Here is an 18,753-nt window from a genome sequence, read left to right as displayed (position 1 = left end):
TGTATAGCTAAATTGTGGAATTTGCTGCCAAAGGGTGTGTCAAGCACCTCCACTTTAGACGGCTTTAGATAAAACATGGAGGCTAAGGATATCACTGGCTACTGACCATAGTAGCTATAGGCAACATCTAGGATTGGAGACAGCATACCTGCATGGCAGCAGAATAATGTTTCTGGACCACAGCAGGAGAACACTACTGCCCTCATGCCCTGCTTTTGGATTCTCTATGCTTGCCCACTATGCAAAAACAGGATGCTGGACTAGATAAGCCTTTGATCTGATCCAGCGGGGCTCTTGTATTCTTAACATTACCGACACCAACAAAACCTTGCATAACATTAACCTTGGGGATGTTTCTTCTCAGTTGAACATGGAGAACGTTGACTGTTGAACACATTCAGGATCTCGGCACACCAAATCTCCAGTCTGTTTTGCTTGCAAAACTCATACAATCAGATGGTGAAAGGAGACATCTTTAATTCAACTTTCCTACAAATAAACATCTCATATATGTCCCTTCAAAAAAAGAAGAGAAGAGAAGAGAGACCCAGTCACTGGCCACTAGAAAGATACATACAGTGAGCATTGATATTAAATGGGGTCCTTTGTCTATCCAATTACTCCCCCACCCCAATTTTATCCAGCTGTTACTTGTGGAGCCTTTTCTTTTCTTTTCTTTTTTGAAGGGTCTCTTCTTTCATCATAAAATGTTCCTTGTATAAAAACCTTATATATACACATATGGATGGATGCATTATCCAATGCAATTGTTGTGCCAAACTCGGAGAAGTGCCACCTTGGTTGTCAAGTTTCTAGAATTCGAACAGTTGTCTCTTGAACAGCTGCATTTGTGTAAGCCAGGAGGGCAGGTGGCCTGTGCTAGTCACTTGCCACTCATCACCATGCTGAAGACTGAAAGGTCTCTCCATTAAAAAAAAAAAAAAAATCCCAAACGTGCCTAGGAGTTTAGAATTCCTTTCTTTGTTTCTACAGCGGGAAGGACAAGTATCGCGTTTACAACATCTGAATATCTTCTCATGCTGCTTTGAAAAAGGACTGTGGAGGTGCTTTTGTTTTTTGTTTTAAAAAATGTCAGTCAAAAATCCATGCCATCGCGCCATCAGCAAACACTTTTCGCTTCCTAAAGTCAGCAATTTCAAAGTCCTTCTTTGTTCATCTTGATTCTTTAGAATGGCCTGGCCACTGTTCATGGATGAGGGTGCCCAACCCCATCATCACCCCATCATCATCTTAGGTCCTGTTGGTTGAAAGTTGAAGTCTAAGCAGCTTTTAGCTCCCACTGAATTGCCCGTGTCCTTGTCCTTGAAATGTGACACGAGATACTGAAAGATGGAGGGGGACAAAGAAGATGGGGTTGTGGGGTGGTTGGGAACACTTTAGAATCAGCAGTTCAGCTCAGGAGGGATCCACCACAGAAGGAATAACGGCGAGCTGTAAACCAAGATCAGAAGCTGTTACAAATCGACTCGATTCAGCTCTGTCACCAGCAGTCCTACATAGGCAGAGATCTGACTAGAGGGGAAGAAGAAAAGGTGGAAGGGCAGGTCTAAAACCAATAGAGGTCCTTGCTTTTATCCTGAGGCTGTAAACCTGAGAACAGAGAAAAGAGAGAGAAAGAGAAAGAGAAAATGGAAATAAAATGTAACAGAAAAGGGGGAGGAGTATAAATATATAAGGATGGGGCAGGGGTGGGGAAAGACAACCACCACCATTTTCTTGAAAGGGTAGGTAACCTATCTAGAAGCATAGCAACGTGCTCTCAAAATAAGAGGAAAACCCAAGTTCAAATAGATAGCTTCACAAGAGAATTTAGGGGATCCTGGTGGAAATCCGGTTTTTGGCACTGTCCCACAGCTTTAGTTCCACATCTGTAAAAATGGGCACTTAGAATTGAGTCAAACTTTTTCTAAATAGAGAGGTGACTTGACTATAAACTAGGCATTAACAATGGGTTGCCGTGATGAGCCCTCACAAACACAAAGAGCTCACCCTACAAGCTTATTAAGAGGATGGTGACAATTTAGAAAATTATACTATAGAGCTCAAGGACAGGAGCAACTCCATAAAAATACATATTACAGGAGCAAAGGGGGAAGTGGAAAAAAATTGGAGGGGGTGCACCTGGACCCATTATTGCTATCCCTTGGAGTCATCCCTGCCTGCGGAATAAATGCAACAGAGACAAGAGATGTGACCAGTTTTATTTACAACTAGGCCCCTACATGGTTAATTGGTTTCACTCTTAGTCTTTTGAATTGTAGAATCCAGAATTCTTTCCTTAGGGAAAGAGAGAGAGAGAGAAACACAGAGAAAGAGAGAGAGAGAGATGTTACCTAAGTTTGCACACCCACTAAACGAAAAATAAAAATAGTAATATCTGTATTATGTGGAAAACATATAGTAGACATCTTTCTCTAACAAGAAAACACATTCTCTATCAAGAATTTGATAAAAACTGAAAGTTTCTTGAGGAAAGGTTTTGTTCATTTTCTGAACATACTCCCTAAGATAGTCGTGGACAGCTTTTGGACAACGAGGGCTGAATAAAAAGTTGCATCAAGGAATACTTGAACTTGGGCTCTCTGGTGTGTTTCCTAATATCACAAGCATATTACCTATTTTTCTCAGTTTGCCTGCATCAGTGGCTTCAGGTGAGCCCACCTGTGATGTGTTGAAGCAGCTACACAACTATCACCATTCAGCTATGGGGCAAGAGTGTTTGCATGGATACACCACACTTAATAACATTGCATGAAAGCTAGATTTTTCCTCTTGATAATTACAGTATTTATTTATTTTTTTGCAGAAAGAAGCAAGAAAAGCACCTGTTAAGTTTTAAAATAAAGAACTCAATTTTATGTCTCACTCTGTTTCTGTTTGGTGCCTTACTTTGTTTTCATGTGTCGTCATTTCTTTCTTTCTTTTTTATGGCTAAGGGTCTCAAAAGCTGGAAGTGGCCCCTGCCTCTCTGGACCTCTGAGAAGGGCTGGGGGCAGGAATTGTATTATATTACTGTTCATTCTGTTATTTACATTTATTTGGGGTAGAGCAAGGGGAGTTTACTGATGATGAACACACACACACACACACACACACACACACACACACACACACACACACACTATTCAGGATGTGAGAAAAGGGTGGATGGACAGAAACAGAAAGCTACACCTGCCAGGCCTTACCTGTGTCCACATTGAGGCCTAAACTCTGTGCCATTTCCCCTGCAGGACTGGCGAAAGGTGCTGGCGTTGTCCACGCTGAAGTGGCGGGCTCACTTTTGCCCAGCTCGCACGGAGGGCTGACGGGTGTGGGCACTGAGGCAGGCGTGAGGCGGTGGGGGCGCACGGAAGCGGCGGGCACCAGCAGGGAGCCGTAGCGAGGGTCAAAGTGAGGGCCGTAGACCTCGTGCACAGCGGTGGGTCGAGGGTAGGCTGAGCTCTGTGTTCCAATGTAAGGGTGGTGGTGATGGTGGTGGTGGTGATGGGCAGGGTGCCAGGGCTCCGGGGGCCCCTGGTGGAGGTGGCCATGTAGCGAGCCTGGAGAGTAAGGGTCCGCTGTGGCAAAGGGCAGTTCGCTGTGGGCAGTGGCTGACAGTGGGCTGCCCAGGGACGCAGGCACTGAAGAGGGCTGGTACGTGCTGTTCCAGAAGGAAGGCGGGAAGCTGCGTTGGCTCATGGGGAATGATCCATCTAAACAAAGGAAGGTGGAGAAGGACATCAGAGCCGCATCAGAAAGGTGTGACATCCATTCCATTAACTACAAGGACTCCTACTGATAATGCATGTGCTTTCTAGATAAGCATCCTTCCTGTAACCGGTTTCCAAGGCAAATTGTTTCACCAAAAGGGTCCTCAGATTAGCCCCTCTCCTGGACTTTTACCATGGCCATCAACCTCTTTTTCTAATTCACATCAAGAATAGAAGGGTGCTTTTTATAGGCAATTTCAATTGGTCAGCTGTAACCATGACTAAGGGCTCAGCCACACTCCTCCTTTTGATCCACACTTTCTAGGAACAGGTTCTCATTTTAAAGCTCTGCATTCAAGCACTCCCTCCTCTCACTACTTACCTAGGGGAAACCTGCTCTTTAATGCTGAATTGGGACAAACAGCAATTCAGGTTTTCTGTGGATTGCTGTTTGGTCCAATTCAGCGGTAAAGAACATGTTTTTGTGGGGAAAGTGCTGGGGGGGGGAAGCACTAGGACAAGCAAGGAGCTTTAAAGCATGGACCTGTGTCTAGAAAGGACACAGAAAGGAAGTCTGGATGAGCTTCCAGATGACCTGATTAATCAGCATTCAACCTGATTTGTTCATGAAGAGATTAGCCACATCAGCTGCAGCTTTCGCCTTGACTTCTCTGTGGTGAGATTGGATGATGTTGCATCAAGCCACTGATATCCCACAGAGTGCATTTCTCTTCCCATTTCCTTATTGTAAAAACTCGGATATTGTGGGGAAGCGGATTTGTTTCACCAAAGCTCAGAATCAGCTTTAATTGCACAAACTGAATTTGCTGGTATGCGATTGAAAGTTTTAAGTTTAGATGGAACCCTAATGTCTATTTTTGCCCTTGCATCATGTAAAGCCTCTGTCAAAATACAAAATAAACATTAAAATCCACATTGTCTAGAATGTCCAACCAAGACCCTAGAAGCACGTTAAAAACTAACCAATTTATTATGGCAAAAGTTTTTGTGGATCATAGTCCATGTCATCCCGTACAGGGAGTGCAGTTCTATTTGGCAGATACACATAGGAGTAAAGGGACGGGGAGAGTAAAGTTTGGCATTAAATTGCAGTGAAATGCAAGACGCAAGCTGACAATCTATTGATTTAAGTTAGTCATCATGTCCATTGATCTCAATGGGTCTACAGTGATTAAGACTGAAGATGGATACATCCCATTTTCTGTGGCAATTCATTCAGAACTGAAATGGAATGATCATAGCTTGCTTTTTATGTTCCATTGTCACTTAACTCCACCCATTACATCTTTGTAGGCTATATATCTTTATTGAAATTGGCTGAATTGTAACATGAGTTTACTTTTGTATTCTGTCCGGCATTAAGAAGATTGGTTGAATAATATGACATGAGCACAGATGAATTGTTTGGTGTCTTGTGTCAAAAGGAAATATATTCTGCACTTTCCTAACTAAAAAGTATTATTGGCATCTTTAAAAATAAAATAAAAATGTCTCTAGTCCTCCAGAAACCTAACTCCACCTTGGTGATTTTTTTTAAAGAGAGAGTGCACTGAATGAATGAGACAGATGAAAACTGAACCCTTGATTCCAGAAGGGATCCACACAGTGAGCAACCCATGATTCTCAAGAGCTCATAAGCAATTTGATTCCCACTGAGCAACAGATCACCTCAACTGTCAATGAACCTTGAGGCAGATAATGGAACCCTAACAACATCTGATCTCAAGCGATTATCCTTGGATTATTCTCACAGAATCCCGTAGAGATAATATCTAAATTACACTCTATACACATTTTTTTTTTTAAAAAAATTGTGCTTAGGATACCATTTTGGGGGGCGGCATCTCATGCAACCACCACAAAGATCCCATCAGGTTGCAGGATAATCACTTGCTTTAACCCAGGACACCTTGAGAGCTTCATGACTAAGCGGGGGTTTAGATTTCTCATGACCAAGTCTCTCTCAACATGGAAAATCTGCATTCACAGTAAGGTCATGAGGGAGCTTGCAGATTCTCTCAAATAATACACTTGCAACTTAACTATGCTTCGTTATAGGCATGGTTCTCACCTATTTTTATTTAAACAACCAAAAAAACCCAAAAAAAACAGGGCGGGAAGACGCTTTGCGGCTGCGATCCTGCGCGCGCTTCCTCGGAAGCAAGCCCCGTGGAAATGTTTCTGAGGCAGCATGGCTAAGATCAGGCTGCAGCTCGAGACAACCGCATCCTGTGTGTATACAAAAAAAACCCCTTAGTGGTTCCTCGGGCGTTCAAATCGCGACCAAATCAATAGCTGATCAGAGCAAGCGCTTTCCTACCAGGGCTGCCCTGCAAAATATTCGAGTACAGTACGCGAGAAAGTCGCGGAACTTGTTTAAGAACAAACGTATATCGGATCGGGTCCCTTAGCTGCTGGCTTCAAGCAGAATTATGAGTGTTTGGGGCCGAGGTGACACGCTGCGTCCTGTAAATCCCTAATTTTGGAGGGCTGCTGCGGTCCCACGGAAGCGCCCTTTAGAGGCACAGGGTCTGCCATGGACTCCTTTCTCTCTGTCAGCCCTTCAAGTCGCCAGGAGGCATTTGAGTGGAGATCGGGGCCGAGCGGAAAGGATTAAGCTGTCCCTGGGATTGGGTTCCCAGGTGGTGCTGGACTACAACTCCCATCATCCCTTGGCCACCGGTCCTTCTAACTAGGATGATGGGAGTTGTAGTCCAAAAACAGCAGGGAACCCAAGCTGGACTTAATGGGGGTGGAGCTCTTCCAAAGGGTAAGCTGTCTATGACTTCGCTAAGCTTACTTCCCAAGGCAGTTACAGGTAGGTACCGGGTAACCGTGTTGGTCTGACGTAGTCGAAACAAAATATAAAAATTCCTCCCAGCAGCACCTTAGAGACCAACTAAGTTTGTCATAGGTATGAGCGTCTGGGGACTTCTGCTTCAGTGTATCTGAAGAAGTGTGCATGCACACGAAAGCTCATACCTATGACAAACTTAGTTGGTCTCTAAGGTGCTGCTGGAAGGATTTTTTTTAATTTTGTTTCCCAAGGTAGGGAAAGCAGACCTGCTGCATCCGCAGACCCGCCTGCTCATCCTGCTGACCGGGACCACTTGCTGGATCTCTGCCCCGAAGTCTTGCCCTTGACCGCACCGCTGCTCCCCATAAGGCTAAGATTCGAGATATTGCAAGTTTTCCAAGGGTGATTTCTGCCCCAGTTTTTGCGCATTGCTGAAGGGCGATGCAGAAGCGCACTAAAGAAGCAATTTTGCACTTCCGATCTGGGAAAACCCCGGGCCTCGCTCGAACAAAGTGGGGTGGGAGCATGAGAGACTCTCGGGATCGTGGGTTCGAGCCCCACGTTGGGCAAAGGATTCATACATTGCAGGGGGGGGACTAGTTGACCTTCGTGGTCTCTTCCAACTCTACAGCTCCTTTATGATTCTAACTAGCCAGGGAAACCGAAGTTGGACCCCAGTGGAAGCATGTTTACTTCGAGAGAGTGATGCCCGCAAGTAATGGCTACTCGGAAGTATGGGGGTGCGGTCTGACTTCGGGATTTGTGCGTAAACGTCTCTAGAATGGCGGTGTCCGAGTTTAGACAAATATTGCTGAATTTCGAGATCTCTCCTTTTCAGTAGCTTGTTTCCTGGCTGCTGTGACTGTGCTTTGATATCCAAGTGTGTCATACATGGACGTAGTAGCTAGGATTTTTGTTACTGGGGACAGAACTTCAGGTTTGTATTGATTGGGGGGGTAGCAGCCCCCCTGGCTACGCCCATGGAGTCATACCCCGTATTGATTTTTAGAGAGCATCACCCAGTCATAGCTGTCAAGTTTTCCCTTTTCTCGCGAGGAAGCCTATTCAGCATCAGGGAATTTCCCTTAAAAAAAGGGAGAACTTGGCAGCTATGCACCCAGTGTATCCAGAAATATCCCAGCCATTTCTTTCTTCACTAGAAAATGCCATATACTGCGGTGCAGTATTTCAGAACATATTATTTGGGGGGTGCCTTTAATTGCTGAACAATTCCTTCAGAGTGAATGTACAGTACACATAATTGTGCCGTTAGCCCGTGCAATTCTACACTTGCATTTACTCCAGAGCCGGCGAATTCGATGGGATTTTTCCTCCGGCAACCTATGTGCCATAATTCTAGAGGATTCCAGACAGGAACACCCGCTGCTGCAAAAGCATTCCTACTACTATTTAAAATCACTTACTTTCTATATTTTTGCTTCAGGGTCTCCTTATTTCTACAGCGCCAGGAACCAGGACTTAAAATGCATTAAGTAATATTTGTGGGGACAGAAAAATTATTTGCTCTCTCCAAGTAGCCTAACAGGTTAGGCGATGAGGCGGCTACATTTTGCATCCCACGTCTTTTTATTCAGATGTAAATGGTATTGCATCCCATTGAGTTTCCTCTCAAAAGTGTTGTCTGGGGGCTTTTCCTTTGCCTTTATCGGACAGATTGGATTTTTCGTTTCTAAGAGCCTTGGAAAGAAAACCCCATTCTTAAACGTGCGATTTGCGCACCTGGAAAACGCCAGCCTCTCCATCCGGCCTCTTCCTCGCCTTCTGCGTTGCCGGATTCGTTTCCTTTCCCCATTTAATTAAGACGCTCCTCCCTAACTGCCTCCATGCGTTTCCCCGCGCCCTATGTCCCCTGCCCCATGTCAGCGGCGGGGTGTCTGTTGGTCAAAGGGCTGCGACCTACCGCCTCCCGATCGCCCTTTAGAGTGAAGAATATTAATCCCGAAATTAACCAGTCCCATGGAAGAACCCTTTTAAAAAAGGCAAAGTTGATACTGTACTACGATCCTGTGGTCTCTCTGCCTGGAGGTTCAGACGAGCTGCTTCCAGGGTGAAATTGGATAGTTTTGCAATCTCTCTCTCTCTCTCTCTCTCTCTCTCTCTCTCTCTCTCTCTCTCTCTCTCTCTCATTTATATCAATGTTTAATTGGGTTTCTTTCTTAAATGCTTGGTGTCCCCTCCCCATCTTTTGAACTGCTCTTATTTTTATTTGTAAACCGCCTTGAGTTCCTGGTCAGGAGAAAATACGGGGTATAGATAAATATACTGTATTGTTATAATAATAGTTACAGGTAGGTAGCCGTGTTGGTCTGAGTCGAAGCAAAATAAAAAAATTCCTTCAGTAGCACCTTAAAGACCAACTAAGTTTATATTTTGGTATGAGCTTTCGTGTGCATGCACACTTCTTCAGGTATCTGAAGAAGTGTGCATGCACACGAAAGCTCATACCAAAATATAAACTTAGTTGGTCTTTAAGGTGCTACTGAAGGAATTTTTTTATTTTGTTATAATAATGTTACCCATCTGTATATGTAAATTGTTAGAGAGCAACCCAGCCGCGTGTTCTCCTGCAGTAAGTCTTGTTTTCTCGTGTTCAGACAGGTTGGGGTTTTTTTATTAAAGAAAACCAATAACCCCCAAATCACCATCCTCCTCCCGCCCCTGTTCCTTTAACAGGCTGCTTGATATGCAGGAATTAACAAGCGCCGCTTTTCGCAGCCGAAACGGAATCCGCTGCTAATTGCTGCAGCTCAAACGGCGGCTCACGGCGCTGGCGCGGCCCAAGCCTCCGGTATGCTGGTCTCGCTCGCCCGGGAGCAGACGCCCCAGCATGTTTCTCCCTTCTCCCAGTTGCGCTCCCCGAGGGGCTGCCGAGATTTTCTTGACAACGGCCTCTTGCGGGCCACAAAGGGCAGGGCAGCCCTCTGCCCTTCTCGGCGGGGCAGCTGCTCCAGGGAGACCTTGCTGGGCCATTTGTTTTGTCTTTCTGAAATTCCGGCAGCTGAGTTGCTCATGTCGGGGATTTTTGGAGTTTGGCAGGAAAGGGGGTAAATTCATTTCTCCCCTCCCTGTGAAAAGGTTAGCCCTGTCAATTCCAGAAAGTGGAACTTTAATAATAATAATAATAATAATAATAATAATAATAATAATAATAATAATAATGCAAACTTTGGAAATAATGAATAATAATGCAAACTTTGGAAATGTACAAAAAGGTAAGGTTAAAAGTTTAAACTGGATTACTTGTGTTTTCGAAACTACACACTTTTGATCCAATATGTGGGAGCAGAAATGTATCAGCTTGGAGAATTTAGTAAGAGAAACATCACCGTTCACAGGCAGCTGCCTTGGATTGAGCCAAATTTTTGGTCCAGCTAGATCAGAATCGTCCACAATGATTGGCAGAGACTCTCAATTCAGACAAGGGGCATTCACAGCCTTACCCGGAGATTTGACCTTCTGCAGGCAAAACAAGTGCTCTACTAGCTACCATTGCACTGCCAGACAGGTTTAGTTTGCAAGCAGGTTATTGAGATAAATGGGATGCTGGCAACTGGCACTTTCTTAAAAGAAAAAAGAAATACTTAAAGGTAAATGGAAAGGTTAGAATTAGATCTAAATTAAATTGAATAAAGCAGGGACTGGCATGTCAAAGGTGACACGGCAACTTCAGAAAAAATTGCATGCAGGGAGAGAACCCATCCCAAAACAAATTCCAGTGTGGATGCACCCCTAGCCTGTTTTTCTTTAAAGTTCTACCTCTCCTATATCCTCTTCTATATAGAATAGAATTCTATAATAGAATTCCCTTCTATTCATATGCATAGAAGTTCCTGGACCTACAGGACAATTCAAAACACACCATACACAACCCACCTTTTGCAGTGGAAAAGATTTAGGCTGTAATCCCGGAAGTAAACCTCACTGAACTCAGTGGGGCTTCCTTTTGAGTAGGGTTGCACTGCCAAACAGCACAGAACATGGGGCTCCTGTGCCTTTAAGAGATGTATAGATGAGGGTACTTCAGCAGATATAGCTATTGGTATCTGGTCCACCAACTCCCATTGACCCCCATGGCCAGGGAAGCAGCTGGTTTTGCCACTTTGTATTTTTACCAAATACAGAAGTGGCCTGCAAGATCAGACACAGCCTTCTAGTTCAGCATCTCTCTTCACACAGTGGCTGACCAAATGCTTGCTATCAGAGCAGAGCAAGAAGGCAAAGAGTTCCCCCCCCCCCACAGGGGCGGAGCAAGCAGGGGGGGCGGCCCAGCCCAAGCACCGCCCTGGAGGGGGTGTCACTTGGGGCCGTGCCCCCGCCCCTTGCCTCTGCATGGCAGCCTCGGAAAAAACAAACAAACAAACAAACAAACAAAGCTGCAGGTGCGCCGGCCGAGCGATTGGGCGCCACATGGGTGCCTGCAGGATGGGGGGGGGTGGCACTCGGGGCCGCACCCCGGGGGCATGGCAATTTGCCGCCCCGGGTGTTGCGACGCCTCGCTACACCCTGCCCCCCACACACCGCAAATAGTTTCAGTGATGTACTGTGTCTGAATATGGAGGCTTCATATAGCTTTCACACACTTAACTGTTCTATTAAGATCAATAGGATTTAGAAGCTGGCCCACATCCTTTACTCAGAGCATTCAATGCATCTAGTGTTAGGAATCTGATTATAATATGTTTTTGTGGCTCATTGCTTCCTTCCTTCACTGTTTTGGAAGCAAGGCACAAAAGATGAAATATACAGTATGTCCCTCATTGCTTCCAATTAAAGTTTGTTTCTTTGTGGATTATTGCAGTCTGCCATTTATTCATAAATAAGGCCCATTGAATTGAATGTGACTTATGTGTCACTAACTCCCAAGTGAGCCTACAGGATTACAACCTTGGTGAATGTGATTATTCTTGGATTCATTTATCGGAGTAGCTACTACAGACCATTAAAGCTGTGATCCTATGTACCCTTATCATGGGACTAAGTCACATAAGGCCAAATCAATACTGTAATATAGTCTTAGGCTGTGTACACACTTCTGTTTACTATGCATCCAGTGTGTTCCCACTGCTAGTTTGGAAAGTGGTATACCCATGATGTTAGCCATATATATCCTGCCATTGCTTATGAAATACATTGTTTTGATTCATCTCTTCTCCCCTCAAAAAGCCCCAGCTTTGATCCAGATTGGGGAAAAGAAGGACCTAGCCATGCTTTAAGCTGTTACTGTGTACAGTACACAATCTTTATTGTCTTAGCTCACTTCCTAATTCCAAAGGGGACAAGATCTTTTATAGGTGATTATAAACAGATATCTCGGGAGAAAATGTGTCAGCCATTATGTTTGCACACATGCGATATAATTCTGCCCCAGCCACTCCACACTTTCCCCACTGCAGACATAGAACTCTGTGGGTTATGCCAAACACATCTATTCACAGGTGAGCAGCACACCTAGGTTGTACCAAATGCCCCTTGCTTCAAAGCATTAGATCCCATTTAAAGTCTGTATGCAGGTCACTGCTGCTCCCTGAGCTGCCTGCCTTTCAACAACAGCTACCACACCTTACGGCTATAGTCGCGTGCTAATTCCCCCAGCCCCTTGCGCGGAACTACAGTTCCCTGCTGGGAAGGCACCAGTAGTTAAGCCAGGTTCAAAGAGTTTCCTAGTGCGGGCGAAGACAGACCAGGCAGCGAGGGTCCTGCAGGGCCAAGAGGCTTATCAGCTCACCCCTCCAAGAGCTGGAGCTCCTCATGGCAGCCTTCGTGCTGGAGCTGCTGGGCGAGTAGCTGCTGGGTTGGCTGAGGGCTCGGCTGAAGTGCTCGTCCACCACAGCACTGATGTCCCCTTGGAAATAGGTGAACAAGACGCATCTGGAATTGATGACTTCGGCCTCCGGGGGGCGCTCTTTCTCCGGGCTGCACTCTTCCTCTTTGATGCTGGCAGGGGCAGTGTGGCTGGAGAAGGAGCTGCTGGCACTGCTGCCGCTTGTGCTGGCGCTCTCCGCGGCTTCCTGCATCTTCGAGTAAAAGGCTAGTTTCTGTGGAAGAGAGCAAAAGAGTATGTGCCAATGGCTCCCCTGTCAAACATTTGCATTTCGAGGGCAATGAGGCAGCAGGAAAGTTCTGCCTCTCAACCCCAGTTTTTGTGTATAAATAAATGAAATGCAACAATCACCAGTCTTTTCTACAAACCCACCCATGTAGGAGCCCCTCTCTGTGCATCAGAAGGGAATGAGGTCTGGAGGAGGAAACCATGCATACATTGGACTGGTGGACTGATAGACACACATAACTTTAAAAAGTGTGTGTAATGAAATTCAGAGCCAGTGTGAATTGGACTAGGATTTGAGAGATGAGGGCTCAAATCTCCTTTCAGCCATGAAGCTCCCTGAGCCAGTCACAGTCTCTTAGCTGTGAGCTACCTCACAGGGTTGTTGTGAGAAGAATATTGAGAAAGAGAGAACCATGGGCACAGTAACAAACAAACAAATACAATTAAGCACTCTGATCAATGACTTGTGGTATGATTTATTGTTGTCCCAGACTGAAAGTTTCTTTGGCTACAAAACCTCGCATTGCAATAGCTTTGCCAAAGGACTGCTGGGCTATTTAAAAAAATAAAAAAGCTGGGGATGGGACGGGAGGCCAACACTCTACACGTCTGAACTGTCAGCAGGCGACTAACCTAACCTACGTTGGCTCTTTTATACGCTCAGATGGAGGCTTGGTGAAGAAGGAAGGGGTGGTTAGAAGGTAAGAAGGGGCATGTGAACACAACACTCAAAATGCACGGATTCCTGCGAAGGCAAGCTTTGCCATTCATCAGTGGGCAGATTTGGGTCACTGGTTTGCGCCTCAGTCAGGTTTTACAATCTCCCGATCCACAAACCTTTCAGGCAAGAGAACTTGGAGGGGCTTTGCTCCAACGGTTCTGGCTGAAGGAGCTGCTGGATCGCAGCAAGCTGCCCCGTCCCTTTCTCTGGAGGTAAAAAGCTCTCTCTTCCTACTCAAAGCGTACACTTTGAATCCAAGCAAACTGACCCAGGTCCCTGGGTTTGCAGGGCTGCTGCCAGCGGAGAGCAACAAGAAGCAACGCGCTCCGGGTTTCTCTGTTTGGCTAGCGCGCTTCGGTAGGAAAGCCCGCGGAAAATTTGGCTAAGTGCCTGGCTAGTCGAGGCCGATGCGCGGCTGAGAAGGGCCTTCGGAAAGCAGCCGCGCAGGCCTGACAGAAGCGAAGGCATCGCTCCTGCTCGCTCCGATCCGTATTTTGCAAGAGGAGCGGGGAAACAAAAGCAAGACCGGGGTGGAAATGGACCAGGCAACGACCGACGTCCGCAGGCAGGAGAGAAGACGCCCGCGGCATCCCGCTTCCAAGCTAGCCCGAGACAGCTGGAGCAGGCGGAGGATCCCATTTTTTTCTTAAAGATAAGAGGTGACATCAAGTGTCCAAATTCAAGGGAAAACACCAGGAGAAATCGTAAAATTAAAAAAAAAGCACCACCACAAACCACCTCGCGCATGAAATCGCTGCGCTTTAACAATGTCCGAATGGGACACAATGCGCATCGAAATCCAGAAGATCCGGAAGATGTTCGTGTACTTTGATTTCTTAAACAAAATTATGCCAACAGCAAAAAGCCCTGTTGATTCTACCGTAAGAGACCGGAATGGCAGGCCAGAGATTGCCCTTAACCTGGTTATTCGCGTGAAATTATTCTTAGTAAAGGGTCCCTGGAGCGCCAACATTTCCAAAAACAAATGAAGGAAAACTAAAAACCTGAGAAACGGAGAGTCCCAGAAAGTGGGCGCGGGGAAGATGTTGTTTTAAACATGTGGTCAAAACTGGGAAGACTATTTACTGAGCTTAGTTCCAGTAGGAGCAAGAGGCGACGAGAAAGCCACGCAACTGGCAGGACTCGAACTCTGTTTGGGAAGAACAGCACCCGCTTGGCAGAAGGGAGAGGGAGAGGGAGAGAGAGAGGGAGAGAGAGAGAGAGAAAGACGCATTTCCGACGGGACCAGATTATTTTCCACTGGGTTCTTTGAGAGAGAGAGAGAGAGAGAGAGAGAGAGAGAGAGAGAGAGAGAGAGAGAGAGAGAGAGAGAGAGAGAGAGAGAGAGAGAGAGAGAGAGAGAGAGAGAGAGAGAGAGAGAGAGAGAGAGAGAGAGAGAGAGAGAGAGAGAGAGAGAGAGAGAGAGATCTCGAAGGCCTGCTAAATGTTTTCCACGTTCGCTTTGCCACGGTTAGCGTGTCTGCAGCTGCTGCCGCCGCCGCCGCCGCCTCCGTCAAGGCTCAAGGGCCATCAAAATGCAAAATGAACAATTGGATTCGGACACAGCGCAGAAGTCCTGGAGGGAGAGTAAGAAGACGTTGGAGGGGGCGGGAGGCGAAACAGCCAGGCTCGTCGCTCTCTAGATTTCTGCGATTTAATTATGCTACGTGGTCATCTCAGGAGCAGAACGGCTTTAAAAGGGGGTTAGACGCATTCGCGGAGCCGTCAGTCAGTGGCTACTGGCCACAAGGGCTACTTGCACGGCCAGAGGTCTGTTGTGCCTGCGAATAATACGAGTCTTGGGGGGACGGGGACAGCAGGAGAAGGGAAGGACTCCTGCCCTCGTGGCCTGCTTGGGGCCTTCCCAGAGGATCTGGTTGGGCACGGTGCGACATAGGGCGGTGGGCCTGATCCAGCAGGACTCTCCATGTGCTGGAGCGATTTGGGAGCGTATTCTGACTCACGCCTGCCTCAGTCCCTGCGCTGACTGGCCTCCCACTCCAAGCAGCAGATATTGGAGGGAGGGACAAGAACCCAGAAAGGCCAGCAAATTATTTTTCATTCGCTCCATTTTCACCACCACGGAGGGCCCTGAGAGCGGCATCTCCCGGCTCGTCAATAACCCGAAAGACTGACAAACCAAACGGGACTCTTATTCTTCCCCTGCTTCCTTCCCATTTCCTCGAGCTGCACCTCCTTGCGTGGAATGCACAATTGTAAGGTCCTCAGGGCAGGAAGCTTTCCTTCTCTTTGCTTCGTTACTGTGGCAAAGCATCAGGCGCATCGGCTTGGACAAGCCACTCCTGTCCGTGTCCCCAGACGGGTCATCATAAATGTCTCATTTTTAATAGTCCTGGGGAAGGAAAATTAGGTACTGCGATCTCCAAATCCTACTAATAATCATCAAGATGGTTCAGAAGCCAGGCGCCACCACAGCACGGAGTCGGCATAGGGAACTGGGTCCTTTCTCAAGGGACCCTATTCTGACCGGCCTTGCAGAACTATCTGAGAAAGAGCCTGACAAATTACGAATTACAAGCATTATTCTCCATACATCGGTGGGAAGAGGAGACGTTATCGCGGAAGGAAGGAAGCAACCCGTGGGACTATTATCTGACATTCATTTGTTTTATGGAGGAACCTGAATCGACGTTCCTAAGGATTTCAAAATGAACTAAATTAACTTAGGCTCTGCATAACGCAGCCGGCAGCTAACTTCGCGTTATCAACTATATTTATTTGGAAGCAAACGCCTAAGATTGTTGGGCTTGTTCCGTTTAAGATGGTCATACAGGAAGAGTGTCGGACTGAATGTCGCCTGCTACCGGTATCTCTTCCTTTAATGCTGCGTTTCAGTTTTCCTTGCAAACCGAATTTCTATTCCGCCCGACACAATGAAACAATTTTGAATTTCTTTTGGTGTGCAAGATGGGCTTTATATGGAAGGCAATATTTCCGCATTTTGTCAGAGATTTTTTCCACTTAATGATATTATACTATTATTTTTATCTGAACTCTTCAAGAACCAGAATTTATTTCTAGCAAAAACAAAAACAAAAAACCACTCACATTCGTTAAAGAGGCACGTTAGGTACCGACACAATACAATTCAGATCGCCTTGATTCAAATAAGGTTGCTCTAGGGACGGAAAATAAAACGAATTTCTCCTCTTATTTGGAACAACGAACCGAGAGGCAAGTGAAGGCGCCGGTCTCGGATTTATCGCCGCGCCTTTTGCATGCAAACGAACAAGGCTGAAACATGTTGTCACTTCCGAGTCCAGCGTTCTGAACTTTCTTACAAAAAGCTACGGAAGACTTCCCGCCTGCTTAGCTTAGGAAATTAACCGGAAAAAAGATTAAAGCTCACCGAAAATTGCAATGGCCAGAGAGAACGAAATTGCAGGAAGCGATTCTGACAGGTTTCTAAAAATAATAATAATCATTTGGGATAGTAAGTTTGCATTTATACAGCGTATTCCGAGTCCAAAGCAATCCACGCTGTTAGCTTACGACATCCTCGCAAGGAAGGCCAGCGTTACTGCACATACGGCTGCGAAGAACGAGATAAAAATGGCATTCCGAAAGCCACCCCTGGAATTAGTGGCTGAACTATTGTTCCAACTCCTGTTACAATCTCATTAACACGTCTAACCATTACAGTCGTTCTCCCATTCCTGACAACAAGTTTAAATCTCATTGGTGTCCATGGGTAATATAAATATTTTTAAGTCCAACTGGCGCGCAGGCTGAGCTCGCTGCGAAACATCCCCACCCGCCATCCAGAGAGCACTTCCTACTCCGAACCAGAACACGTTTGCATAGAAAACCAAAATAAAATCAGCCCAAGTCTGACTAAACGGGACCATTTGCTAATTCAATTCTCCCAGAAGTCCAGCGGACCGCAATCCATTTGCATTTCAGCCCAAGTGAGCCACCAGAAAGAACTTTCTGACGGTAAGAGCTGTTCGTCAGTGGAACGGGCTGCCACAAGAGGTGGTAGATTCTCCTTCATTGGAAAGGTTTAAAGCAGAGGTTGGATGGTCACCTGCCATGTATGACCTAAATTGAGATTCCTACACTGCAAGGGGTTGGACTAGATGACCCTGGAGCTCCCTTGAGACTCTCAACTCTACAATTCTATTATTCATTCAGGGAAAGCCTAGTGGGGCGGGAAATGGAGCGATACAAGAAGTTGAGTCCCAGGATTCCCTTCACCCCCCCAAAAAAAGATTCCTCCGGCTGTGCTCATAAGTCACCCGCGACGCATTATTGTGCCAAGCTCGAGATAGAATCCTAGACTCTTAGAACTGGAGGGGATCCCGAGGATCATCTAATCCACCCCCTGCAATGCAGGAATCTTTCAGCCAAGGTGGGGCTCAAACCCACAAGCCTGAGATTAAGAGTCTCATGCTCTACCAACTGAGCCATGCCAGGGTATTTGCCAGGCCAGTGGCAGCAGGAAAGAGGCGCTGCAGCCAGCCACCCACCCCACCCTCCTCGACGGTGCCCGGGGCTTCCCCGCCTCCTCCACCCACCCTCCGCCCCCGGCGACTAACCTGGTGGTAAGGGCTATAGGCGGCTGCGAAGTACGGCTGGGGAGGACCATAGACTTGGTACATCACATCCAGGCAGCTCATGGCGAAAGGCAGCCGCGACTCCGGCAATGGAGCGTCAATTCTGGCCGGGCGGCTGCATAGGGTGTTTTCCGATCGAGGGAGGGCGCCGCGGGCCGCCCGCCCCTCGAGCAAGGAAGGGGCGGGGAAGGAAGCGCGCGCGCGCCGGAGGAAGGGAGCCTGGCCCTGCCCCGCCGCTGTCAGCCAGCGCAGCGCCAGTTCACGCGCCCACGAGGAACAGGCGCGGCGGGCGCCAGCCGGGAAGCATTTAAACCGCACGCTTGGCGTCAGGCGGGGGCGGGGGCGCTGCGGGCCAATGGGAAAGCGCCCAGAGCGCACGCGCGCCCCTCTGCCCGGCTCTGTGACAGGCCTCCGTCGCGCCTTTTCCTGTCCCCGCCCCGCCCAACCTGGTGCGTTCGGAGCCCATCGCCAGAGCGACGGTAGAGCCCACCCCTCCGTCCACGTGCTTTGCATTGTGTGTGCGGTGGGGGGAACCCAAGGGAGGCTGCAGGCAAGCAGGTAATATAGGCTGGAAGAAGGGCGATTGATGCCGCGAAGGAAAAACTAGTCCAAATGTTGTTGGTTCTTCCGTGCTCTTCAGACCCAAAGGTCCACAGAGCGCATCACGCACAGTCAAAGCAGGAAGTCCCTAACTTGCAATCTAAAAAAAGTAATAAAAAAATCAACGCATATATAAAAGCAGAGTATGAGGAGGGAATGCAGCCAGGACGTGGGAATCGATTAATAGAACTCTTGCAATTCTATGATACTTTAATCTGCATGTACTAGAGCAGAGTATTTGAGAGAAAGCAACGAAC

General features: G+C 47.1%; 1 protein-coding gene across 6 annotated transcripts; it reads right to left on the bottom strand.

The window, feature by feature from the left end:
* Positions 1–455: 455 nt before the first annotated feature.
* On the bottom strand, positions 456–18,172 carry VGLL2 (vestigial like family member 2). Of its 6 annotated transcripts, none has more exons than XM_035109161.3 (4): positions 16,690–17,320; positions 12,275–12,584; positions 3,207–3,713; positions 456–1,611 (listed from the first exon to the last, which is right to left on the bottom strand). In XM_035109161.3, exons 2-4 carry the CDS (start codon positions 12,561–12,563, stop codon positions 1,568–1,570), a joined length of 840 nt encoding a protein of 279 aa, XP_034965052.1. In that variant the 5' UTR covers positions 12,564–12,584; positions 16,690–17,320; the 3' UTR covers positions 456–1,567. The 6 variants fall into 6 exon arrangements, with proteins under 6 accessions (XP_034965052.1, XP_034965050.1, XP_088522172.1 ...); XM_035109159.3 differs by lacking the exon at positions 16,690–17,320 and adding an exon at positions 17,879–18,172 and having other exon boundaries at positions 459–1,611; XM_088666046.1 differs by lacking the exon at positions 16,690–17,320 and adding an exon at positions 17,879–18,168 and having other exon boundaries at positions 459–1,452.
* Positions 18,173–18,753: the final 581 nt, after the last annotated feature.

Source organism: Zootoca vivipara, chromosome 3, assembly GCF_965207765.1.
Source record: "Zootoca vivipara chromosome 3, rZooViv2.hap1.1, whole genome shotgun sequence".
Classification (NCBI taxonomy): Eukaryota; Metazoa; Chordata; class Lepidosauria; order Squamata; family Lacertidae; genus Zootoca; species Zootoca vivipara.
This window is presented reverse-complemented; position numbering and strand designations above follow the sequence as displayed.